General features: G+C 41.1%; 1 protein-coding gene across 9 annotated transcripts in view; it reads left to right on the top strand.

Moving 5' to 3' along the window:
- Positions 1-27,005, top strand: part of ARHGAP6 (Rho GTPase activating protein 6) — a 552,843-nt gene that overhangs the window by 464,175 nt on the left and 61,663 nt on the right. For all 9 annotated transcript variants that reach the window (XM_079911254.1, XM_079911256.1, XM_079911259.1 and 6 more), the window contains one exon: positions 2,148-2,307. In XM_079911254.1, the coding sequence (XP_079767380.1) occupies positions 2,169-2,307 (139 nt within the window). In that variant the 5' untranslated portion in view covers positions 2,148-2,168. The remainder of the gene's footprint in view (positions 1-2,147; positions 2,308-27,005) is intronic.

Here is a 27,005-nt window from a genome sequence, read left to right as displayed (position 1 = left end):
ACTGTCTGGCCTTTTACAGAAGAAGATAGCCAACCCCTGCTACAGATACTAGAGCCCGTCGGAGGGCATATTTTTAAATGCATTTAAAGAATAGATATGTAATTCCATTTTGACACTTCAAGCAGCCGCGGGCTCCCTTAGATACCTAGACTTCATATTTAAAAATCCCCAGCTCATCTGGAACTTCCCATTTGGGTGAGGGGAAAGCAATTCACTGATATCGTACCTGTGGTGCCCTAATCTTAAAGGGTGTGAGTGAGAGGTACACCCAACACTTAAGTCCCCAGTTCCTGTCGAAACTTGTGGTTAGTCCAGCTGTACCAAAAAAAAAAAAGAAAAAAGAAAAAAATCCAAAATACACTGGGCCTGGAAGAATGTTCTTCAGTTCACCGAACGTGACTGCAGCCTACCCGCTTTGCCTACATTTATGCACTCACTCCTCGGCCCTGACGCATTCCCACACCCTGTTCCCTGTGCCCCTCCTGGGTCCCTGGTACCCCTCCTTCTCACCCACTGGATGCAGATGCCTGAAGGCAAACAAACAAAAATTCCTCATCTCCTTGAAGCTCTGCTCAAACCTGGACTTCCCTGTGAGGTCTTTCCCAGCCCTTCCACCTAGTAGTGTAAATCCCTGTCCTCTACTCACACTGCCGGCCCCTTCCCTGCTTTTTGTTCCTTCCTTAGCAGTTATCATTACTTAACACGCTACATTCTTTACTTACCCTTGTTTATTTTCTGCCCCTACTAGAGTATGATATCTCCATTTGTTAAATAAATCCATGAAATCCCAGATAAAGAGGAAAAAAATAACAAAGAATTAACACAGTGCCGTTCACTCTTTGGAATGAACCTTCTAGGCAGGAATTTGCTACCAGTAGGGAACAAAGGTGTCTTAGCAGTCGCTGGGGCCAGCCTTTCTGTCTCTCTTCTTTAAGGTGAATAGTGAGGATGGTGAAGTCTTCTGGGATTCCTTAAATGTTCCCCACATCCGCAAGAAGTCCCTGGCAGTGTCTGTAGGGCCCAGCACTATTCCTTCTCCCACAATTTTTCTTGATTGTTAACGAAGCAGTAGATACCTCTTCACAGCTGTTGTGCCCTGGTTGATATCTGTGATTCGTAGGAATTCCTCCTCAGTGAGGGGACATTGGGCTTCCGAGGATTGTGAAGGATTGTTTCTTAGGTCATCGTTTTCTCACTGTCTGCATCAAGGGTAGAGATATTCACTCTCAGAGGTGTGAAATCAGACGTGTGTGTGTGAGCACACAGATAGCCTCAGGATTGTGGGAATCTTTGCTTTGATTCTTTGATGTGGAGTATTTTAGCATCAAACGTCTCTGTAAATATGTGTAGCTTTTATTGATCATATCTCTATACTTACTGTGATCAAAAGAGCTCATTAGACTGCTCTAAATAGAAACTCAGTGGTTACAATTTAGCATAGAATTTAAAAGCCTAAGATGTTTTAGCTGGAGTCCTGGTTAGTTTCAAATCTTGTAAGTTTTACAATTTGGCGAAAACTACTTAACCTTCCTAAGCCTCAATTTATTCTATATTATATTATATTATATTTATATATACTATATATTACTATAATATCAACATAATGTATCCTAAGTATATATTACAATAATGTATCATAAGTATGAGTTATATATAATAATAATATATTGTGTCATATATAATAAATATACTAGATTGTATTATTATATAGAGGAAGTAACTAAAGAGCCCTTGGCGCTTTGTTGGTACACGGTAGGCTATCAGTATACGTTTCCCCTCCTATGTCTAGTGCGCACAATGGCAGTTAGCGGTAGTTTTTCCTGTTACTGAGAAAGAAAAGCCGAAAAGTTCCCATGTGTTCCCATGAGAGAGGGGAGGCAGGACCCTTGAAGCATCTTCCCACATAGCTTTCTTTGCATCATTTTATGGGATCAGATGACCTAGCAGATACTCCAGATTTTGATGTTGGCAGTTGACTGAGTAAATCCACAGTTAAGTAAGAGTGGATTTGATTTCAGGGGTTGAGAGCCAATTTGGGAACGTGAAAATGAAGTTTGCTTGACGTTATGACCGATTGAGAGAGAGGCTGAGGCTTGCGAGTCGTAGATTACTGTGTGACCCTTGATGTGCTTCCCCTTGATCTGCAGGGTGACTTCACGTGGAACAGTATGTCGGGTCGCAGCGTACGGCTGAGGTCAGTCTCCATCCAGAGCCTCTCAGAGCTGGAGCGAGCCCGGCTGCAGGAAGTGGCTTTTTATCAGCTGCAGCAGGACTGTGACCTGAGCTGTCAGATCACCATTCCCAAAGGTAAGGCCCCATCTGCCATCACATGGGGGATGCTGGAAGTCACACATCTGCTCTGCCACAGCCCCAAGCCGCAGAGTCCTCTCAACCCCACTGTTAACACAGGGAGGAAGCCGTAGCTTCTGGGTCACCGGCTGGCGCTGGCAACCATTTTGAAAGATGTGTTCAAGTGGGACAGTTTACATGTCGACTATTATGTGTATTTAAAGGGAAGATCAACTTGGGGCATTAAAGGGGAAAGCCATGTGTATCTCAACGGTCTACGTGGCTTCAGCACAACCACTTAAAAAGAAGTTTCAGAAAGGTCAACTTAAAGGGTTAGAAGAAAAACCATGTCTATCTCAATATGATTTCAAAATAAGCAGTTGAAAAGAGTGTTTTAACAATCTGTTAAACTTCTCATTTGACCTTATGCAAACTCAGAATCAGTGATTATACCAACGTTAACTCATTGTTATCCAGTCTTTCACCTGGCCTGTCTCTGTTGGGGTTCACCACTGTGACACTGGAGCCAGTGCAGGCCTGGTTGTCTGATGTTTTTACAAACACAGATCCTGATTCTGATAAAGATGAGAAGCATGTATTTGAAATCCTTTGCTCTGTAAAGCCTGTTTCTGAAAGTTGACTATCTTCTATAAAGATACTTCTTAATGTGTATTCGTGTGTAGCCGTAAGGTAATTTGAGGTGAAGTGAAAAGCTGCGATGTTATACAAATAGAGTAAACCTGCCGTAAAAACGCAACATTGGCTGCTGTGCCTAAAACGTAAAGGAAAGCAGGAGAGGGATAGCAAGCATCTGAAAGCCAGAAGGTTGCCTTGGAAGATTTCAGTGTCTGCAGAACTTCTCCTTTGTTTTCTTTTTTTAGGGAGTTGAGGGGATGCTTCATGAATATTCATAAGATCATTCATTTCATATATACACACATACACATAGATACGTAGTTCTCAACCAGGAATGGTTTTCCCCCATTCCCCAGGTAAAATTCAGCAATGTCTGGCTCCACTTTCAGTTTTCACAGCTTGGAGGAAGGATGCAGCTGACATCTACTGCATGGAAGCCAGGGATGCTGTTAGACATCCTGCAATACACTGGACAGTCCCCCACAGCAAGCATTGTCAGGGCCCAAGGGCCCAAGTGGAGAGGCTGAGCAACCTTAATACACACATGAACACATGTGCTCGCATTCCGTCAACAGCAGTGTTGGTGGAGCTGTTTTCTTGGCTCACCTGTGTCTGATGGAAAGGGCACTGGCTTGGGAGTGTGAAGACCAGAATATGAGGACTTGTCCGGTCACCCCCTCCCCCCTCCACATGTGAGCTTGGGCAATTTACCTCTGTAGTAGGAGGCTCGGTTTTGTTGACTAGAGAGAGTAGCACAAAGACAGTGACCACACAGAACTTTTTATTGGATGATGGCTCTTAGGGCCACTTTTATTCTTTTTTTTAAAAAAATGGAAGTGTAGTTGATTTACAATGTTATCTTAGTTTCAAGTGAACATCATAGTGACTCAGTATTTTTACAGATTATACTCCATTAAAAGTTATTACAAGATAAGACATGGAGAGTGGACTTGAGGACACGGGGACGGGGAGGGGTGGGCTGGGACAACGTGAGAGAGTGTCATAGACATATATACACTACCAAATGTAGAATGGATAGCTAGTGGGAAGCAGCCGCATAGCACAGGGAGATCAGCTCGGAGCTTTGTGACCACCTAGAGGGGTGGGATAGGGAGGGTGGGAGGGAGACGCAAGAGGGAGGGGATACGGGGACATATGTATACATATAGCTGATTCACTTTGTTATACAGCAGAAGCTAAGACACCACTGTAGAGCAATTATACTCCAGTAAAGATGTTGAAAAAAAAAAGTTATTACAAGATAATGGCTCTAATTCCCTGTGCTGTACAATATATCTTTGTTGCTTACCTATTTTTTACATAGTACTTTATATCTCTTAATCCCTTACCCCAGTCTTGCCCCTCTCCCTTCCCACTCCACACTGGTAACCACTAGTTTGTTTTCTGTATCTGTGAGTCTGTTTCTGTTTTGCTATATACATTCATTTGTTTTAGTTTTTAGATTCCACATATGTGATATCATACAGTATTTGTCTTTCTCTGTCTGACTTATTTCACTAAACATAAGATTCTCTAAGTCCATCCACATTGCTTCAAATGGCAGAATTTCATTCTTTTATGGCTGAGTAATATTCCATTCTCTCTATATACCACATCTTATTTATCCACTCATCTGTTGTGAATACTTCAATTGCTTCCATATCTTGGCAATTGTAAATAATTCTGCTGTGAACATTGGGGTGCATGTACCTTTTTAAAATTTTTTCCAGATATATACTAGAGTGGAATTCATGGATCTTATGGTAGTTCTATTTTTAGTTTTCTATTTTTAGCAGCCTCCATACTGTTTTCCACAGGGCTGTACCAATTTACATTCCCACCAACAGTGTAGGAGGGTTTCTTTTTCTCCATATCCTTACCAACATTTATTACTTGTAGACTTTTTGATGAGAACCATTTTACAGGTGTGAAGTGATGTCTCATTGTGATTTTGATTTGCATTTGCCTGATGATTAGCGATGTCGAGCATCTTTTCATCTGCCTCTTGGCCATCTGCATTTCCTCTTTGGAAAGATGTCTATTCATGTCTTCTGCCCATTTTTAAATTGGGCTTTTTTTTTTTGATGTTGCGCTGTTTTTATATGTTGGATATTAACCCCTTATTGATCATATCATTTGCAAAAATTTTCTCCCATTCCATAGGTTGTCTTTTCATTTTTGTCAATGGTTTCCTTTACAGTGCAAAAACAAAAAGTTTAATTAGGCCCCATTTGTTTATTTTTACTTTTATTTCTTTTGCCTTAGGAGACAGATCCAAGAAAATATTGCTATGATTTATGTCAAAGAATGTTCTGTCTATGAGCTTTATGATTTCAGGTCTTATAGTTAAGTCTTTAATCCATTTTGAGTTTATTTTTGTATATGGTGTGAGGAAATGTTCTAATGTCGTTCATTTACATGTAGCTGTTAAATTTTCCCAGCACCACTTATTGAAGAGACTGTCTTTTCTCCATTGTATATTCTTGCCTCCTTTGTCAGAGATTAATTGACCAGAGGTGTGTGGGTTTATTTCTTGGCTCTCTCTATGTGTCTGGTTTTGTGTCAGTACCACGCTGTTTTGATTACTGTAGTTTTGTAGTATAGTCTGAAGACTGGGCAAGTGATACCTCCAACTTTGTTCTTTTTTCTCCAGATTGCTTTGGCAACTCCAGGTCTTTGTGGTTCCATATACATTTTTGGATTATTTGTTCTAATTCTGTGAAAAATGTCTTGGGTATTTTGACAGGGATTGTATTAAATCTGTAGATTGCTTTGGATTGTATGGCCATTATAACAATATTAATTCTTCCAATCCAAGAGCACAGGCTATTTTTCCATTTCTTTGTATCATCTTCAATTTTCTTCATCAGTGTTTTAGTTTTCAGAGTCAAGGTCTTTCATCTCCTTGGTTAAGTTTATTCCTAAGTATTTTATTCTTTTTGATGTGATTTTAAATGGGATTGATTTTCACATTCTCTTTCTGATAGTTTGTTATTACTGTGTAGAAAAGCAACAGATTTCTGTATATTAATCCTGTATCTTGCAGCTTTACTGAATTCATTTATTAGTTTTAATAGTATGTTGGTGGAGACTTTAGGGGTTTCTTTTTTATTTATTTATTTGTGGCTGCATTGGGTCTTCATTGCTGCACACGGGCTTTCTCTAGTTGCAGTGGGCAGGGGCTACTCTTCGTTGCGGTGTGCGGGCTTCTCATTGTGGTGGCTTCTCTTGTTGCAGAGCACAGGCTCCAGGCCCACGGGCTCAGTAGTTGTGGCTCATGGGCTCTAGAGCACCGGCTCAGTAGTTGTGGGGCATGGGCTTTGTTGCTCCGCGGCATGTGGGATTTTCCCAGAACAGGGCTGGAACCCGTGTCCACTGCATTGGCAGGAGGATTCTTAACCACTGTGCCACCAGGGAAGTCCCTAGGGTTTTCTATATAAAGTATCATGTCCTCTGCAAATAGTGACAGTTTTACTTCTTCCCTTCCAATTTGGATGCCTTTAATTTCTTTTCCTTGTCTGATGGCTGTGTTCAGCACTTCCAATATTGTGTTAAATAGAAGTGGCAAGAGGAGCCACTTTCATTCTTTAAGCTGGAATCTCGGACTCTGCTGGAGGTCATGAAAGAGTTCAGGAGAAGGGAGAGGTAGGTTAGGCCAAGAGGCTGGTGGACAGGCACATTTCACTGACTGATGCCTGGCTCCCTTGGCTTCCTCATCATGTGCTACTTGACACCACAACCACAGCCAGTTCCTTCCAGGAGGAAATTCCTACCCCTGTTATATCTTTTCATACTAATGTAACACAGAGATCCTCAGGTCAAGTAAGAAGAAAATCCCTTTGGCAATGGGTGAAAAATGAGTGCTAATCACCATCAGGCCAGGTTTCTGCTTCTCCCTAAGACCTTCTCATTCTGCCTCATCTTGTCTTGGTTTGGTTTTAGGGTGGAGATGAGGCCTGCCCTCGCCTCCCCATTAACTCACAAGGTGGCCCAGGTGGGGCCCAATCGTCCTGTGTCCCTTTTACAAGAACAGATGTTCTTTCAGTTCCTAAGAAAAAGTTTTAATAGAAATGTTTCTGGCAAACCAAATTTATAGTGAAGGGAATGATGACTCTAAAAAGTTATGTGAAAACCAGATTGGATGCACATCAGATGAGATACCAAGGAAAAAATATTCTTTGTAGCTTTGTTTTTAAATCCAGTTAATTTGATGTTTCTCTTTGTTCGTGCTTTTTATAGAGTCCACTAAATAAATAACCTTTACCAAACAGAGAATTTTATAAAACTTATCTGCTAGAAGCTCTGTCTCCATTGCTTATTTATGAGACTATGTTGGTCCTAGTACATTCAGGGAAAGATTTGTTCTATCAAGATATGCAAAGATATTTGGGTTACAGGAGTTATTTTGATATTTTCCATCAAAGTAGGAGCTAACGGTTTACAAATAATTTCTTACTTACGAAGGAGAGAAGGAACTGGGTGGCTGGGTGGAAAAAAACAGACATCACCAAAGAGTTCTGAAACGATTGTTTTGGGCAGATGATTACAGACATTGAACGTTTACCAAGATCCTTCAAATGCATGGGCGGTGCTGAGTGCTATGATGGCAGCTCTGGTCCGAGGGTAGCCACTTGGTTCCATGTAAACCCCTAAGTGGAGGTTCTAAACAGGGTTCATATTCACTGTATGAATAATTTACTCAGGAACATAAATAGTTGCTGGGGCCTAGAACCTAATGAGATAGTGAGTACAATGAAAATGGAAACATACTCTTGTTCTTTGCCACGTTAGGATGACTGTAGGAATTTATTTACGGGTATCTGTTTGGAGGACCCTCTTCCTCTATGAGACTGGTGCTCCCAGGGCTCAGGTGAATGGTAATATAACATATTCATCAGCTGCTGGTATCCACCATAGAGAGGGAAGAACAGAAGGTTGGTGGGTTGGGAAATTACTGGGGTTATTCCCAGTGGTGGGATCCAAGGCACAGGTAGAGAGTTTGACCTCCTCCTGAGCTTTAGTAGTAGGTGGACATTGGTTATATGGGTACAGATGTAGGTAGATTAGAAGATGATGGGAGAGCATATGGAATTTCACTCCAGATTGCCTCTTCACTCACAGCAAAATAGGAAACGATTTCATCTGCTAGGAGTGGCGCTGGGAAGGAGGTCCTAGAGGTTTGAGGAAAGAGGAGAGGAATGGAAAAGAGGGAAGCTGATGGACCAGCAATGTTGCAGGATTGCAGGGCAGCCCTAAAGGTCTATTTGAGGTTAGTAGCTGGGAATTTAAATTGCAAAATAAACATCTGGGCAGCTGAACACTGCTAAAGCAAACACACCATTTTGTAGTTTGAGTTTCCCAGCCCTGTTTAATCCAAATTTCCTCTCAGTAGAGTTAGGATTTTCTGGTTGAGTTCAGTAATGGTAGAGAGGGACATGGCAGTTGAGAGTATATCTGTGGTAGGCAGAATACTGGACCCCTCAAAGATGGCCTGGAACCTTTGAATATTTACCTCACATGCCAAAACGAACTTTGCAGATGTGATCAACTCAGGTCCTTGAGACAGCAAGATTATCCTGGACTACCTGGGAGGGTCCAAACTAATCACATGAGTACGAAAAAGCAGAGAAACTTTCCCATCTGAGAGAGATACGACTTTGGAGGAATGGTCAGAGAGATGTAGTGTTGCTGGCTTTGATGATGGAGGAAGGGGCCATGAGCCAAGGAATGCAGGAGGCCTCTAGAAGCTAAAAAAGGCAAGGAAACAGATTGTCCCTAGAGCCTCTAGAGAGGAATGCAACCCTGCTGACACCTTGATTTTAGCCCAGTGAGACCCATTTCAGACTTCTTGTCTCCAGAAATGTCAGACAATAAATTTGAGTTGTTTAAGCCACTAAGTTTGTGGTCATTTGTTACAGCAGCCATAAGAAACTAATACAGTATCCAAGGGAATGATTATAATCTCAGACTATGGACTCTAAGTTGAATGAGAAGTTAGAAATAAATATAAAAGACTTATATTTTTCTTGAATAAAAAGAATCAACAATATAAAGACGTAAATTATGTCATAAATTATCTATAAACCGAATGTGATTCCAAAAAACATACCGACAGAATTTGTTTTTGTAATATCACTAAATTGATCTAAACATCATCTTGGCGAATAATTATATGAGAGTAAGTAGGCAGGGGAAAATCTGAAGAAGAGGTCAAATGGAAATTATCCCTATCCATTTATTAAAATGTCATAAAACTAAAGCAGTTAAAAGAATATTGTACTGCTTCACAGTAGGTAGATCAATGGGGGACAGTAGAGTTCAGAACTGAGCTAAAATAAATGAGAACTTATGACATAAATATTGCATTTCTTGTCAGGGGGAAATGATGGCTTAGTATTGTATTTGTGACAATGAGACAGCCATTGAGGAGAAAAATCAGGATTCTGACCTTACTCCTTACATCCAAATAAACTGATGTGGAAGGAAGATTTGAAGATTTAAAAAATGAAACTATAAATGCACCAAAACAAAACATAGCTAGATATTAATATATTTTTACATGGAGGAAGGCACTACCCAGAAAACATAAAGCGAGTGACCTGTTTCACTACGTTAAAAAAAAATAGACTCATCTGTGTGGCAAATAAATAAGTGAATAAATAAATAAAGTAGAAATTTACAACACATTTGACAAACTAAAGGCTAACTTCTCTATGATACAAAGCTTTATTACAAATTAATATGAGAAAGAACATAATTAAAATGTGGACAAATTATAGGCAGCTCACAGAAAAAGAAATTCACATGATTTATAAATATTTGTAAAGATGCTCTCAGCCTCATATTCATTCAAGAAATGCAAGCTCAATGACAAGGAGAATTTTTTTTCTCTTAGACAGGAATGGCTCCAAAAGTTGGATGGTATACTTTCTGGGAAAACAGACACTCATGTACTGTTGATAGGACTATAATTGTTGCAGCAACTTACAAGGCGATTTGGCAACATCTAACTCTTAAATGGCCCAATAATGCTACTTCTGGGAATGTATCTCACAGATATATACTTGTATTAGTCGAGATAGGCTAACCGTTTAGTACCTTAGTACTATAAAAGTTTCTTTCTTGCTCAGGCACCATCCACTGCAGGTTGGCCATGAGGATTGGGAGGGGAGAGTGTTCCACACAGTTATGCAGGAACCTAGGTTTCTCCAGTCTTGTGGCTCCTCCCTCCTCTATATCTATTCAACCAGGAGACAAGCAAAATAAAAACTAATAAGATTTACATAAACCTTTTAAGATGACTGATGAGCTTATTAATTTGTTACCCCTTCTAAACTTGATATTTCAAAAAGGGAATTTTGAAGATGCTATAGAGAACCTAGTGGTAGAAATCAGGAGGCCTTTTGGTGGGAGGGATCATATCTATCAATAGAGTTTTCCCTGTGAGCTTGAGTTTGCCCCATGGAGGCGACCATGGAATGTTTGTACCCGTCAAAGGCAGCTCTTGGCATGAGCTCTTTGTTTTTTTTTTTAACGTCTTTATTGGAGTATAATTGCTTTACAGTGGTGTGTTAGTGTCTGCTGTGTAACAAAGTGGTCAGCAATACATAAACATATATCCCCATATCCTCTCCCTCTTGCATCTCCCTCCCACCCTCCCTATCCCACCCCTTGAAAAACTAGAAATAGAACTACCGTACGACCCAGCAATCCCACTACCGGGCATATACCCTGAGAAAACCATAATTCAAAAAGTCATGTACCACAATGTTCATTGCAGTATTATCTACAATAGCCAGGACATGGAAGCAACCTAAGTGTCCACTGACAGATGAATGGATAAAGAAGATGTGTCACATTTATACATTTGCATAAGCTCTTGGATCAGAGTTTCTAGTCTGTAAATGTCTCAATCCTTAACAGCAGACCCAGGAAACAAATGCAGAGACCATGGTCGAATATTTAAGCAACGCCTGATGGCCTTCATGAACTTTTCATGTATTCAGAACACATCAACGGAGTATTGTTTATGTATCAGATTCAATTAATGTTATTTTGATAGCATTTAATACCAATGGTCTAAGGCAGGGGTTAGTGAACTGGCCCCCTGGCCAAACCCAGCTCACCATCTGTTTTTGTAAATAAAATCTTATTGGCACACAGCTATGCTTAGTCATTTACGTATCATCTGTGGCTGCTTTTGAGCAACGATGGCAGAGTTGAATAGCCGTGACAGTCCATATGCCTCAGGGAGTCTCAAACATTTCCTGTCTGGCTCTTTACAGGAAAAAATGGCTCACCTGTGGTCTAAGGTAAAATAAAAGGAAGTGACTGACTTACACCCAATCTGTAAAGCCGCTTAGTGTAGCCTTTATCTCACTATAATGGAAACTAAGTATTTAAAGCGGAATGGTTTCATAAGAGAGAAATGGCATGTTCAAGTTTTCTTTAGTGCTTTTTTTCTTCACTTAATTTCCGATATCACAATTGAGAAAGGCTTCGTTTATGTATTTTAAGAACAGTCTCATGGAATGAGGAATAGCTGATGGTTTAAGAACATGTGGGCAATAGTCTAATAAAAGAGTACTCCTGTGCCTCAAAATTGCTGTTATATGGCTTCTATATAAAGTGGTCCCTCGCCATTGTCCCTCAGGCAGTGTAAACCCCAAGTAAACAACTCAATGAAATCAAGAAAATGATATTCTTGGTTGGCTAACACTGCAGCTGTCTTTGGTTTGTGATTCGAATGTTGATTTTAAAAATAAGGGCAACCTGATGGGCAAGGAGATTGAGCTTGGGTGTTTATGCAACAACCCTAGACAGAAACTATAGCTGTCCAATTTCTATGTTATCCCTGCCGGCATTGTCCATTTGAAGAGGTGAAGCACGAGAACTGTTTATCAAAGCTTTTTGTGTAAGTAAAGTTGAAGTTGCAACCTGGGGTAAAATCCACAAACTTCAGTGTAGGTACAAATGCTGATAGGAGACAAACATCCCCAAATAGGGTGATCAAAGAATAATGTTAGACCACTGGGCTCAGTGGCCCTCAACAAATGTCTCTAGTGTGTGAGCTATAGAGCTAGTTGTATCTTTTATTTTACATCTCAGCCCAGCAAACACATGAACCAGATGGTGTTTATTGTTATCTGAGATACACTTTGATATCCTCTATAATGTTCTCTCCTATTGTCTTCTGTTTGATTCTATATCATTTTCTAAAATACGCTTGTCATGACATGCTAAGTTTTCACGATTCATTAATAAGTTATGACCCACAGTTTGAATATCGCAATCTTGAAAGGCAGATGGAATGGAAAAGAGGCGATCCAGAAGAAAAGAACAAAATTGGCAGCAGGGAAACCTTTCACTTGTTCCCTGCTGTGGCTCTTAGGGCCTTGGTAAGGTGGATGGGCCATTGGTTCCCTAGGGCCACAGAAAGGAACCTAGGCTAGACCCTTGGTAAGCATCTAGTACCTTCTCTATCTAGAGCCCAACATTGGCGTACCATCCAGGGGCTTCCCGTGCTGCCTCACTGCTCTCATGTTAAAAGTAGTCCACATCCTCAAGGAGTTCTTAATCTGTCGACAGAGAAAGCACAGACACATCAGAGCAGTGGATATCGTCCTGTCCAAGTTACTTTTGGTGACCCTTACAGGTAGAAGCTGCTGCATCCACCTGTTCCAATGAAACCCAGGAATGACGAGAGGTTTCCCTGCAGGTTGTCGTTGAAAGTTTCTTCTTGGGTGCTCTCCTCTGTACCCCAGGGCTTTTCCATGTCACGTTCTCAAGTGCGTGCTGCTGTTTGATTCTGTTCTGTGCCAAGCAGGCAAGCCATTACAATAGTCTGTGCTTACTTAAGCCATATGTTTTGTGCCGTCATATTCACAAATGGCTTCCTTTATGTTCTTAGACAATATAGTTTTCTGGCTGAGGTCTTGTCCCTACTGGCCACCTTTACACATACGGATGTATCTTTGCTGGAGTAGCGGCTATTATTGCACAAGGCTTTGGCATCTTGGACAAAACTTTTGTCATTGCAGTTTGTGAAATATTCTGGCACCTTTCAAAGATTTCAAGACTACACTCTTCTCTCCGTTGGGATCATGGCCCAAAAGTAAACTTGATAATTACGAAGAATGTCCCATCCTTGAAATATGAATAGGAGCTTCCATTTTTGCTTTTTTCTTTGTTTCTCCATGGGCAAAAACAAAGGCAAATAGTAACAACTGCAATTAAATACCAAGTGTTTTTTAAACCAATCAAACTTTCTAGATAATTTGAAATTAAGCCCTCAAGATTATTTAAAAATTTAATCAGTGGGTGTTTAGAAAGTTTTTTATAAGTGGAAAGCTCTGGAAAAGTAGTTTAAGGTGGTCTTCACTTAAGATAGGAGAGGGCAAACTACAGCCTAAAGGCCAAATCCAGCCCACTGCCTGTTTCTGTAAATAAAGTTTTATTAGAACACAGCCCTATGTATTTGTCTCGGTATTGTCTAAGGCTACTTTAGTGCTATAACAGCAGGGTGGAGTAGTTTTGACAGAGACCATATGGCCCACAAAGCCAAAAATATTTGCTATCTGGACCTTTACAGAAAAAGCTTGCTGACCTCTGATTGAAGAGATTAATATTAATTTGGTATAGTAGTTTACAGTTATTATCCATGTGGTTGATCAATTATACCATCCTATTCATTTCAATTTCTTCACTCTCTTAGTTTTACTCTTCCATAATTGAGTGTTTTTTAATTATCACACTTTCACATCTCTCAGATGTTTTAGTGTTTATATTATATGTAATCAAATTTTTTTTTTCAAAGTGAGCAGTAAATTCCCTTGGTGAAGCTAAACAAGAAAGAAATGTCAATATTTTAATGAGCTGCTCAAACAGCTGATGCCACCATGCAGGTTATAGAATGTTGGTTATGCATCAGATGGTGACTTTAATAAGAAGTCAGTCTCCAATATGGGTTGATTATTAACTTTATTATTACTATCTGGTTTGATAACTGAGAATTTAACTGTCTTTCTCTTTAAGGACTTTACTTATTTACAAATTTACAGTTCTTTGTAATCTGATCTTCCTGCTTTTACCCTCCTTCCTTATCTTAGATGCCACCCAACACACACAAATTCAGATCTTCTAGGGATGTCTTTCTTAGGGCTATCTAGCACTATATGACAAGACTGGTGCAAATATACGTAGGAAAATCACATCCCACAACTGGAGTTTTGGGTTATCCATCGTTAAGATGCTTTGGCTGCAAATTATGGAAACCAAACCAAAAGTGACTCATGTAACAAAGAAATTGATTATATTACTTCACTAGGAGCCCACAGATAGGCTAGTTCCAGGACATAAATTCAGTGGCCTTCCACCTTTTTTCTCTGCCATAATCATGGGTCACTTTGTTCTTTGGCTGGCTTCCCTCATTGTCACAAAATGACTGCAGCAGCCACCGGCATCACTGCTTCTATGGTAGCACGAAGAGGCAGAGAAGAGCAGTGACTCTTCAGCAAGTATCTTTTTAATAGTAGAGAAGGATTTTCACCGCTGCCTCCTAGCAGACTTCCCTCCCTTCTCGATCCCTAGAATTGCAGCAGTTGCCAGTGCCCAGATCAATACAGCAAGCAGAAAGAAATCACAAGAACTAGCTTGACTTAAGTTTCCTTTCCTGAGCCTGGGGTGAGGACTCATCCCAGGGTGCATGACCACACGGAGGGAGAGCACCTAACAAAATAGGGAAAGAAAAAATTGGGTGGGGGGGGGTGTAGTAGAATAAAGATGGATTTAGAGTAGTAACCATTGGTGTTCATAATAGCAGTGTCATCTTCTGCCATTGCAAACAAGCAACGGGGAGGAAACTGTTTGCATATTGATTTGCATTAGTGTCTGACAGAGTGCTTTGCTTTTGTTGCTCCGGAAATTGTTAAGAAATTGAATGGAAAGGATTAAAAATTCAATCATAGCACATTTATTTCTATATCATAAAGAATTGTTTCAAATGGCTCAAAGAATAATCAAACACAACAGCTTTCGTCTAATTGCACCATCTGTCCAGTTACTGAATCTATGAGAGCTGTTTTCATGGCAGCAACCAGCAGAAATTTTGAGGAGTTTCCAAGGCCTAAAGTCTATGACTTAAAGATAATTGATTCCCTTCTTACTTATTCATTATAAAACGATATCTGTCAAAAAGAAGGTAGGTAGCATTAGCCCCTTAGACAGGTCAAAAATCACACCATGTGTCAATACCCTTGTCTGACTCTACCTTTTCAACTAGACCTGCAGGCTTTGGCTTTAAAATGTGTAATGCTGAAACTCCTCTAAATTGCAATTAATTTCCCTGAGTTAACAATCCAGGGCATTTCTTTGGGATGAGTGCTTTCTGTCTTTTTGTCCTCCCACCTGCTTTCTTTCCTTTACGCTCCAGGAAATAAACATAACTTAAGGAAGCGATTTGCCAAAAGCCATTTTTCTTGCTCTGATATTTGGAAACTTCTGTCTCTGCAAATACAAGACCTCCATAGACTAAGTTAAAAATACTGTTTTCAACTTAGGGTATGTGCAATAAGAGATGCAAATTCAAGAGCCTGGAAGGACAGGCGAGCTCCTAGTTTGGGAAGAGGTAACAGCAGTGCTCCTCCTTTGGAACACGAGCTTATAGCTCCCCCCCCCTTTTTTTTTTAACTCGTAACACTTGAAAGTGGAAAAAATGACAGAAAGGAAAAGATCCTTCTAGGGCATAATTTGTTCACGACCAGTTATTACAGTAAGCAGTGATTACAAAGAATGCCTGGCTAAAGAAAAACCATCGTTGAGCTCTTAAACCCATGGCATCCAAGCCAGGCAAACAACTTCCCTACCTCACGTTTTGATAGAATAACGAAACGTGCTCAACAAATCAAATATCTCAATGATTTTCTGTAACAGAAACACACTTGTTTAGAGGTTCAAGAATCTACAAGGTCTTTTTTTCTCCTCTTGAGAAAAAGTTTCAGAACGAATTACCTTGCCAAATAATTTACAGAAAACGGGAAAGGTTTCTTAGTGTTTAATTTAGCTGGAAGCATGGTGACCTCCGAGAGCTGACTTTCTTACAACAGTCAGAGACTCACAGAATGTTCTTATTTTCTGCCCACAGCTTTGATAATTTCACCACCACTTCAACATGTAAACTATGGGGATTACTACATTTCTCAAGTAGTTTGGGGAGCCTCGGCTCTAAGGAGAGGCATCTGCATTGCTTAAGAATACCATAAATATTTCTTTCCCCAAGAAACAGACACTTTGGAAACAGATTTTGAAAACTCTAATCCACAAGGTGCTAGCAGGATGAAGAAACAGTGTTTGATTCACTGGGATTTAAACCAAGAAGAATGACTCAATCACCCTGTTTCTACCTGCTTTCTATTTCAATCAAGGTTAATGGAAAAACTGCTAAGGATGAGGTGATATATAAATGGAAATTTTGACCTATAGATTTGATTAAATAACCACCAGTCTATAGCATGGAAGATATATAGTGAGGCTCAAAGTTGGCTGAAAGGCAGGACCAGTTTGGGCTTGAGTACATTGTTTTCCACTTTTTCCATGTAGATTGTTTTCTTCCAGGATTCTTCTTTTTCACTCTCTTAAGCCCTAGTTCCCACTAAAGAAACTGTCAGTCCACTCCTGAATTTGTGATTTTCTCATCTTTTTTCACCAGTAGAATGCTTGCTTGATAAAAGTTTGGATTGCTAGGAATAAAACATTAAGAGGCTTAGGATGGGAAAGGATTTCCTAGACTAAGCCGTCACTGTGTGACTTACTGGGAGAAATCCCCAGCAAAATTCAAAGGCCCCTGAGAAGGGCAACTTCATCCTGTAAGAGACTGAACTTGAACATTTAGCCTTCCCAAGCAGCGTCAAGGACAGCCTTCTTGCTTCTGATCTACCACCTAGTAACCGTCTCCACTGAAGCAGTTCTTCCTTTTGTTTTAATGAGGTTTCCATGTATCTGTCTTTAGCACTAAACTCTGAGTTTCTCAAAAGCAGAGACAATGCTTGTTCATCTGGGTTCATAACTAACACCTAGCTCTGTCTCATCCTTAATGTTGGATGGAGGGACAGATGGAGCAATGGATGGATCGATCTGTGGAGGATGAGCCCACTTTCCAGGGGGAAGATGCACTTTGAATGGATTAACTGTTGTGGTATAAATAATATCCCTGAGGCAAGGAATTCATCACGTGCTGCGGCACATCACCCTTTACTAGAGATTACTTGTTCTAGAGTAGAGGAGAGAGCCCTGCTTTGGCTCGTGTCCTAAATCTCTGGGGTTAATCCCAGTGTAACTCTTAGGCCAGAGTAATGCACTGGTCCTATTGGTTCCCCTATCCTGGGATTGTTGCCACAGTTCCTGCCAAGAAGCAGATGTAGCCACTTTCCTGGCACCTACTACTCCCTCCTGTCAGGGCTGCTCTCCTTTCCTTTTCTTGGGATGCACTTTGAATAGGGAGCAGGCAACTCAGAGTAGCAGAGGCAATTTTGAATTCATTCCACTGAGCATGGGTATGGCATTAACTGGCTCCAATGTCCAGCCCGACTTTTCCTGGGATATGATTTTTTTTTTTTTTTTCTTTTTTCGGTACGCGGGCCTCTCACTGCCGTGGCCTCTCCCGTTGCGGAGCACAGGCTCCGGACGCGCAGGCTCAGCGGCCATGGCTCACGGGCCCAGCCGCTCCGCGGCATGTGGGGTCTTCCCAGACCGGGGCACGAGCCCGTGTCCCCTGCATCGGCAGGCAGATCCTCAACCACTGCGCCACCAGGGAAGCCCTGGGATATGATTTTGACTGGGGTTTTGGTTGCCCAGCTCTTATCAGTCCCTATGTGTTTTCCAATGTTGATTTATTTGGCCAAATTAACTTACATTGATGAGATTAATTATTAGAAAACACTAGACTTGGAGTGTGGGCCCAATGAATGGCCCTCAAGTGCCAGGAGCCATAAATAATATTATTTCTTTGACAAATCTGCTCCAAACTAGAAATAAAACATCTGGTTTAGTCTTCTGCTTGCTTTACTTTGGGGGAGGTCTGTGGCTTGAGAGCCATCAAAAGGGGAATGTAGATGAGACTAAAGAATGAATTTTAGTCTTGGTAAACAATTAAATCGTTTTAGTAAACACTTTTATAAGACAGCCATAGATTGCGTGACTCACCTAATGTACTTTCATATATATAATTTAAAAACTATATTTCGGTTTATTAGGATAGGCATCAGTACATGAAAAATAAACAGATTTCTGTGCTAAGCAGTGTTCTTGGATGCCAGTGATGGGCACAAAGTCGGGATAACTCAAGCAGAAAAGGGATTGAGAGAACCCAAGAAACAGGAGGTATCTGAAGAGAATCTAATGAGCCACATAGGAAGACATCACCAGAGCCATAAAAACAGGTCTGGTCAAGCCTCTCAACTGTCCACTCCCTTTCCAGAAAACATGCTACACAGAATGGCAGATCTGATGGATGCTTTATATTGGCCTGGACGCATGTTTTCTTTCAGATCAGGGAGATGTGAATAGGAAGATTATTCCAATAGTTTCAGCCAGATCAGAAACTCTGGCATGTGAGTCACCTTCTCGCCGTAAGTTTCAGCTCCCAAGTCCGTGTTTTAGAAGTTCTTCAGTGAACAGTGCAAGCCTCCACTTCCTCACATGCTTGACAAATGAGTCTTCAACCTTTGTTTGAATACATCCAGTGCCTGGGAGAAAGGGCTTTTTTAAAAATAAATTTTGTATTTTGGAATCATTTTAGATTTACAGAAAAGTTATCAGGATAATACAGAGTTCCCAGACGCCCCTCACCCAGTTTCCCCTAATGATAACATCTTTTATAACCTTGATACACTTATCACAGCTAAGAAACCAACATTGGTATGTTACTCTCAACCAAACTACACACTTTGTTTAGATTTCACCAGTTTCCCCACTAACAACCTTTTTACGTTCCAGGGTCCCATCAAGGATACTACATGCATTTAGCCGAGCATCTTTTTTTTTCTTCTTTTAAAAACATAACAAACATGGGCTTCCCTGGTGCCACAGTGGTTGAGAGTCTGCCTGCCGATGCAGGGGACACGGGTTCGTGCCCCGGTCTGGGAAGAGCCCACATGCCGCAGAGCGGCTGGGCCCGTGAGCCATGGCCGCTGAGCCTGCGCGTCCGGAGCCTGTGCTCCGCAACGGGAGAGGCCACAGCAGTGAGAGGCCCGCGTACCGCAAAAAAAAAAAACCCATTTCTTATCTCACACAGTTTCTGGGACCATCTTATCCTGGTTGTTCTGGTTCAGGTTCTGGTTCGTGAGGTTGCCATCAACCTGAGCCAGGGCTGCAGTCATCTGAAATCATGAGCGGGCCGGAAGATCAATGTGGCTGCTGGCTGGAGACTCCAGTTCCTCACCACATAGCCCTTTGCAAAGGGCTTCTCATGCCATGGCTTCCACCAGAGTGAGGGATGCAAGACAGAGAGCATGCAAGATAGAGGCCACAGTGAACAGTGCTTTTTTTGTGAGGCAGCTCATTCCATTGCTGAAGAGTTCCATTTGTTGACAAAACTGTCTTCCTGCAAATTCCTCCTGAATCCTCGTTCTGGCCAATGGAGGGCTGGCCAGGTCTCTTGTTCTGGCCAATGGAGGACTGGCCAGTAGGTCTCTTCATCCACACTGTTTAGTCCTCTTTAAAAAAACTAAAGAAGAAGAAGAAATGGTGTCCCCTGAGTCTTCCCTGAATGCTAAAGACACTCCACTTACACAGCTGTTCACCCTCAGATGCCAGATGACTCGATCTGGTGTTCCCCGCCATCATCACCACCATCAAAGGAGAAAAAGAACTGCATGTAAAGAAATAGAAGGCTGTTTACTCAAGGAACTTGCTATATTCCCCTCCCTGTAATTAGCAATTTGGTATAAAGAGAGCTATAGGCAGACTCGCATTTCTTTATAAATTGAAGGGAATTGTTACTGTGTCCAAAATTCAACGTTATATATGAAGGCTTAACAATTCGTAAACATTTTTATATTGTGCTCTTTAAAACAAAAACTGAGATGGGGTATAAAGTGGGTATTGTGACAAGTGGGAAAATGTGAATGTTTTATAGTTCGGATGTCACATGGTTTGAGCCCAGAGCTGTTCTCTAGGTGGAGTTATGCACAGACCAGTGGCTCGCGACCAGAGTGATTTTGTCCCTGCAGGACATTTGGCAACGTCCGGAGGCATTACTGGTCGTCACAACAGGGAAGGGTGCTCTGGCGTCTGTTCAGTTCAAGGCAGGGATGCTGCTAACTAGCCCACCACGCACAGGACAGCCCTTCACAGCGAAGAGTCACTCGTGCCAAGACTGAGAAACTGCGGCATAAGTTATACGCAGTTTCTAAAGGGCCACTTCCCATTCTGCCACCAAGTGTTTCTTTTATATCTTTTTTTCCTCACTTTGTTACTGAGCTCCTCTCACTGCCTATGAATTCCTTTGGTTTGCGTTCTCTGAGAGTCTGTTTTTCTGGTCCAAGTAAATAGCAAGGCAGCTGTGGTTGGGAAAAGCAGGACAGGTGGTGCCAAAAAGCATTCCTTCAAACTTTTCTCAGCAGGAATTTTTTTGAAGACTTGAAACAAGCTAGAACCTTCCTTTTAGGCTAGGATGGAGTTGCAGACTCGAAGGCTTGCCAGGTGTGCAGTGGCCCAGGGTTAGGTGTCTATGTGGGCCTGGGGTGAGTGTGAGGAATGTGGGAGCCAGTGCTGTCAGGTCTCCCACCTTTCTCAAGAGGTTAGAAATCCAGATATATATGTGAACTTCCCAAGATTTCACCTTAGAGCTCAAGTTTTTATAAATCACTGCGTGACTTAGAGATGATCATACTAAGTGAAATAAGCCAGACAGAGAAAGACAAATATATGACATCACTTCTATGTGGAATCTAAAAGTTGATACAAATGACCTTATTTACAAAACAGAAATAGATCCACAGACATAGAAAACAAACTTTTGGCTACCAAAGGGGAAATGGGGGGGGGGATAAATTAGGAGTTCGGGATTAACATATACACATTACTATATATAAAATAATCAACAAGGCCCTACTGAATAGCACAAGGAACTCTACTCAATATTTTGTAGTAACCTGTAAGAGAAAAGAATCTGAAAAAGAATATATTTATACATATATACATACACACACATATATACGTATAACTGAATCACTGTGCTGTACACTTGAAACTAACACAACATTGTAAATCACCTCTACTTCAGTTAAATCAATCAATCAATCAGTCACTGTGTGGGCTAAACACCACGTGAATAGTGGGGAGCTGGATGTGGTCATGGCATACCCACTGGACTAGCTCTGTGGCAGCATCAGCAGAGGGTTTTGACCGCAGAGCTGCACTTATTAGTAAGTCCTGTTCGACTTCATTCCGTGTCTCAGCGCAGAGGCAATTTCTTCTCCTTTCCAGTAATGTGATCTTTGCAGAACTCTGCAAGTGAAGGGATTTACAGGGGTTTAAATGTTGATGCCCTGTCCCATATCCAAGTGCACCTGTGAATTTCAGCCGTCTACACCCATTCTCTGTGACTGCTTCGCTAAGGAACGAGGCTTAGTGTGTTCTTGTCCATCGCCCAGGCTTCTGGGAGGGAGGAGTCTAAATGACCCTTACGAATGAACATCCACTGTCTTACAAACACCTCCAGAACCATGTCTCGTGATGCAGAGGCAAAGTGACCTTAAACAAAGGATTTTCAGCTTCTCGTCACAGGTATCTGGGTTCTCCTCCTAGCTACCCCTCTCAAGACAGAACCATGCTTTTTGGAAAGAGCCGCAATTTGGGTTTGAATTCCAGCTCTACCACCTACGAGTCCTGTGATTTGGGGACAATTTGCTTTAGTTCTCTGATTTTAATTTTCTCAACTTTAAAATGAATAAATCAAAAGGCTACCTCAGTGGATTGTATGTTGATGTGTATTAGATAATATCATATATGCAAAAATGACTCATGTGAATCCTGGTGAACATTTAGAGCTCAGTATTGTTCGTTTCTCTTTCCTCTCTAACTCTGTATTACCTTGGGCATGTGGGTCCCTATATCTGGTCTTTAATGTCACTTCCCTCAAGTAGACACCACACGTTCTTCCCTACAGCACAGGTGGAGGTTAAGAGCACCAGTTGGATGTTGGCTAGACCTGGGTGCAAGTTCTAAATTTACCACTTACCAACTTCTGCCCTTGGACAAGTTACTTAATCTCTCCTAACCTCATCTATAAAAGAGCAAAATATAGTAGTGTGGGCTTTGTAGAGCTGCTGTGAGGATGTAATAAGGTCATAGATACTAGGCTTCTAGTATTGATACATACTCAAAACCCACTAGCGCTTCATTGTTCCTGTGTGCCAGTGTCGCAGGGAAGTTGTGGTAGCTGGATGAGATCATGGGCGTTCAGATATTTTAAAAAGTTAGACATGGGAGAACTTTCTTTTGCAGGACTTTCTTGCTGAGTTTTCAGCCCCATTCAGTTAAAGCACTTTTTATGTTGGTGCCATTCTGTAAAAATGACAAAGTCTTTTGTTATTTTTATTGAGGAATAACATACATACAGTAATGTACCTAAATATGAATGTCCACACGTACGACTCAGTGGGTTTTTAATATGCACGGACCATGTACCCGACAACCAGATCGAGACAGCATTCCCAGTATTCCAGGAAGCTTCTTCTTGCCCCCTTGCAGGCAAGAGCCATGCCCCCAAAGTAACCCTGACTCTTCCATCTATCACCAAAAACAAGTCTTTCTTTGGACAATATTTTTTATCATCGTTATCTCTAGAATCAACTTAATATGGAATACTGTTTAATAACCTGTATTCTCTGAATCTGATCCGATCTGATTAAAATTAGGACTTGTGTACTTCAGTGGTCCTGGGTTCTCTTTGGAACCAACCCAAAACTTCCATTTGACTTCTGGCCATGGACAGTGCTGACAATTCCTCATGGCGTGCCTTGCCCTGTGCTGTTTACTTGGAGGGAGACAAAAGCCTAGGAGACATGGTGCTACCCTCAGAGAGCTTGTCGTCTAGGTAGAGAAACCTACAAGCCTTAAACTGGAACACTAGCTGACAGCGAGTGAGGCCGTGAAAAGCCTTGTCCTAGGGGAGCAAGCTAATGTTTTCTTGTTGTCAGCCCTCCTGGAGACCCTGTTTGGTACTGGCCTCCCCCAAGATGGCCAGATTAACCGCACTCCATAACGATGATTCCTTTGCTTTGTGGTCACTCGCATGCGGAAGGCTTGCTGTCTTGCCATCTGCTATTGTGTCGTGTATGTCTGTGGGCTTTCCCATCTAGGATGTGGTCTCCCGCAGGCACGTGGAGGGCAGTCCTCAAGGGCTTGTTCCAAGATGGCTTTGATCAGGACGTGCGACCCCAGTTTTCTCTACAGGTCTCTGTAGTCCGTAAGACAGTGCCCACTCTGAGAGCAGTTAGTAAGCATACACTCATCACTATTTGCATTATAAAAACATTGCAAAAAAAAAAAAAACATTGCTGTGCAGTGTGGACAGTTAGGAAGCTTGAATTTCTTTAAAAGATGGAATGGCCCTTAACCCACTTACTGGCATCCGAGCAACTGGTTGAACACAAAATATTCTGTATGGTTGCAAGCACATAATACGGCAGTCCCTTGAGCAGGTTCTCTATGCTCTATGGAAACAAAAGACATTCTTCAAAAACTGGAGACTCAATCAACAAACCACTGATCGATCACAGGGGAGAAGAGGAGTGACTAGTTTTATTGCACAGCTCTGGTCATTTTTCCTGAGGATTTTACTTGATTTATTTTCTTTTTTTTATTTTCCTGAGGATTTTAAATGAGAAAATGGCTAAAGCAGTGCCTCCTTACACATTATTGCACATCATCCATCATTTTGTCTAGTTGCCTATTAATAACTTTCACCTCTATCTAATTAAGTGAAAGTATAATATTTGTTGTAAATAGCTAAGCATTTTTTATGATAGACCAATATTCACAAAGATCATATTTTTCCTATAAGGAGGCTTCAAGATATTGTTTAGAGTTTTGGAGTTTGAAATACATAGTATCCTTGTGGAACTATGGAAACTCTCTTACTGGTGGGAGTATAAATTAGGAAAACTACTTGGAAAGCAGTTCATTGTTACCTCCTAAAAGCCTAGGATTACATACACACTGACCTGGATGTGCACCTTCTACATATATATCCTAGGACAGTGGTTCTCAGACTTTAGTGTGAACCAGAATCCCCTGGAGGGCTCAATGGGCCCCAACCCCAGAGTTCCTGATTCAGTAGGTCTGGGGTGGGACCATAGAATCCCCATCTCTAACGAGTTCCCAAGTAATACTGATGCTACTAGTGCTAGAACCACACTTTAAGAACTGCTGTCTCGGAGAGATTTTTGTACATAAGAAGACATGAACAAAAACATTGTTCCTAACAGTCCCAAGCTAGAAACAACTCAAATTTCCATCAGCAGTTCAGTGGGAAAATTAACTGTGGTATATTCATTCAAGAAAACACTGAATAGCAATCACCTACAGCCACCTGCCTCAACAGGGTGTATTTTAGGAAGTGTTGATGAATGAAATAAATGAGGCAAGAAAGAATACCTACAGTATGATTCCATCTCTATGAATTTGATAAAAACAATTATATTCTTTATAAATGCATATATAGATGGTAAAACTATAAAGGAAAGCAGATAATTGATACTGCAAAAGTCAGTCCAGAGATTACCAGGGGTGACAGGAAGGGAGGCGTACAGAGGACTCCTCAGGTACTAGCTGTAGTCTACATCCGAACTTGGCCGTTGGTTATGTGAGAGTTGTACATCTATATTTATACACATCTACATGTATCATACATCCTCTAGTTAAAAAAAAAGTTTAAAAAATTGTTCTACTGTATCTTAAAAGAAAATGTCTCCTGGCTTCCCTGGTGGCGCAGTGGTTGAGAGTCCACCTACCGATGCAAGGGACACAGGTTCGTGCCCCGGTCCGGGAAGCTCCCACATGCCGCGGTGCGGCTGGGCCCGTGAGCCATGGCTGCCGAGCCTGCGCGTCCGGAGCCTGTGCTCCGCAACGGGAGAGGCCACAACAGTGAGAGGCCCGCTTACCGCCAAAAAAAAAAAGAAAAAAAGAAAATGTCTCCTATCCTACGTGTATTCTGGTTCTTTGACAACTTGTTTGAAATTTAGGATCTGTCCACTGGTTATGACAAATAAATCCCTTAAGCTTTTTTTTTCTTTCCAGTTTCTATTTTTTAATTAAAAAAAATTTTTTTAACATCTTTATTGGAGTATAATGGCTTTACAATGGTGTGTTCGTTTCTGCTGTACAACGAAGTGAATCAGCTCTACATATACATATATCCCCACATCTCCTCCCTCTTGCGTCTCCCTCCCACCCTCCCTATCCCACCAATCTAGGTGGTCACAAAGCACCGAGCTGATCTCCCTGTGCTATGCGGCTGCTTCCCACTAGCTATCTATTTTACGTTTGGTAGTGTATATATGTCCATGCCACTGTCTCACTTTGTCACAGCCTACCCTTCCCCCTCCCCGTGTCCTCAAGTCCATTCTCTTGTAGGTCTGTGTCTTTATTCCCGTCTTGCCCCTAAATTCTTCATGACATTTTTTTTTAGATTCCATTTATATGTGTTAGCATATGGTATTTGTTTTTCTCTTTCTGACTTACTTCACTCTGTATGACAGACTCTAGGTCCATCCACCTCACTACAAATAACTCAATTTCATTTCTTTTTATGGCTGAGAAATATTCCATTGTATATATGTGCCACATCTTCTTTATCCCTTCATCTGTCGATGAACACTTAGGTTGCTTCCATGTCCTGGCTATTGTAAATAGTGCTGCAATGAACACTGGGGTGCATGTGTCTTTTTGAATTATGGTTTTCCCAGGGTATATGCCCAGTAGTGGGAATGCTGAGTCATATGGTAATTCTATTTTTAGTTTTCTAAGGAACCTTCATAGTGGCTGTATCAATTTACATTCCCACCAACAGTACAAGAGGGTTCCCTTTTCTCCACACCCTCTCCAGCATTTATTTTTTGTAGATTTTTTGATGGTGGCCATTCTGACTGGTGTGAAGTGATGCCTCATTGTAGTTTTGATTTGCATTTCTCTAATGATGAGTGATGTTAGCATCCTTTCATGTGTTTGTGGGCAATCTGTATATCTTCTTTGGAGAAATGTCTATTTAGGTCTTCTGCCCATTTTGGGATTGGGTTGTTTGTTTTTTTTGATATTGAGCTGCATGAGCTGCTTGTAAATTTTGGAGATTAATCCTTTGTCAGGTGCTCCATTTGCAAATATTTTCTCCCATTCTGAGAGTTGTCTTTTCGTCTTGTTTATTGTTTCTTTTGCTGTGCAAAAGCTTTTAAGTTTCTTTATGTCCCATTTGTCTATTTTTGTTTTTATTTCCATTACTCTAGGAGGTGGGTCAAAAAGGATCTTGCTGTGGTTTATGTCACAGTGTTCTGCTTATGTTTTTCTCTAAGAGTTTTATAGTTAACATTTAGGTCTTTAATCCATTTTGAGTTTATTTTTGTGTATGGTGTTAGAGAGTGTTCTAATTTCATTCTTTTACATGTAGCTGTCCAGTTTTCCCAGCAACACTTATTGAAGAGGTTGTCTTTCCTCCATTGTATATTCTTGCCTCCTTTGTCAAAGATAAGGTGACCATATGTGTGTGGGTTTCTCTCTGGGCTTTCTTTCCTGTTCCATTGATCTCTATTTCTGTTTTTGTGCCAGTACCATACTGCCTTGATTACTGTAGCTTTGTAGTATAGTCTGAAGTCAAGGAGGCTGAGTCATCCAGCTGTTTTTCTTTCTCAAGATTGCTTTGGCTATTCGGGCTCTTTTGTGTTTCCATACAAATCGTGAAATTTTTTGTTCTAGTTCTGTGAAGAATGCCATTGGTAGTTTAATAGGGATTTCATTGAATCTGTAGATTGCTTTGGGTAGTATAGTCATTTTCACAATGTTGATTCTTTCAATCCAAGAACACAGTA

This window comes from Stenella coeruleoalba (assembly GCF_951394435.1).
Source record: "Stenella coeruleoalba genome assembly, chromosome: X".
NCBI classification, from domain to species: domain Eukaryota; kingdom Metazoa; phylum Chordata; class Mammalia; order Artiodactyla; family Delphinidae; genus Stenella; species Stenella coeruleoalba.
This window is presented reverse-complemented; position numbering and strand designations above follow the sequence as displayed.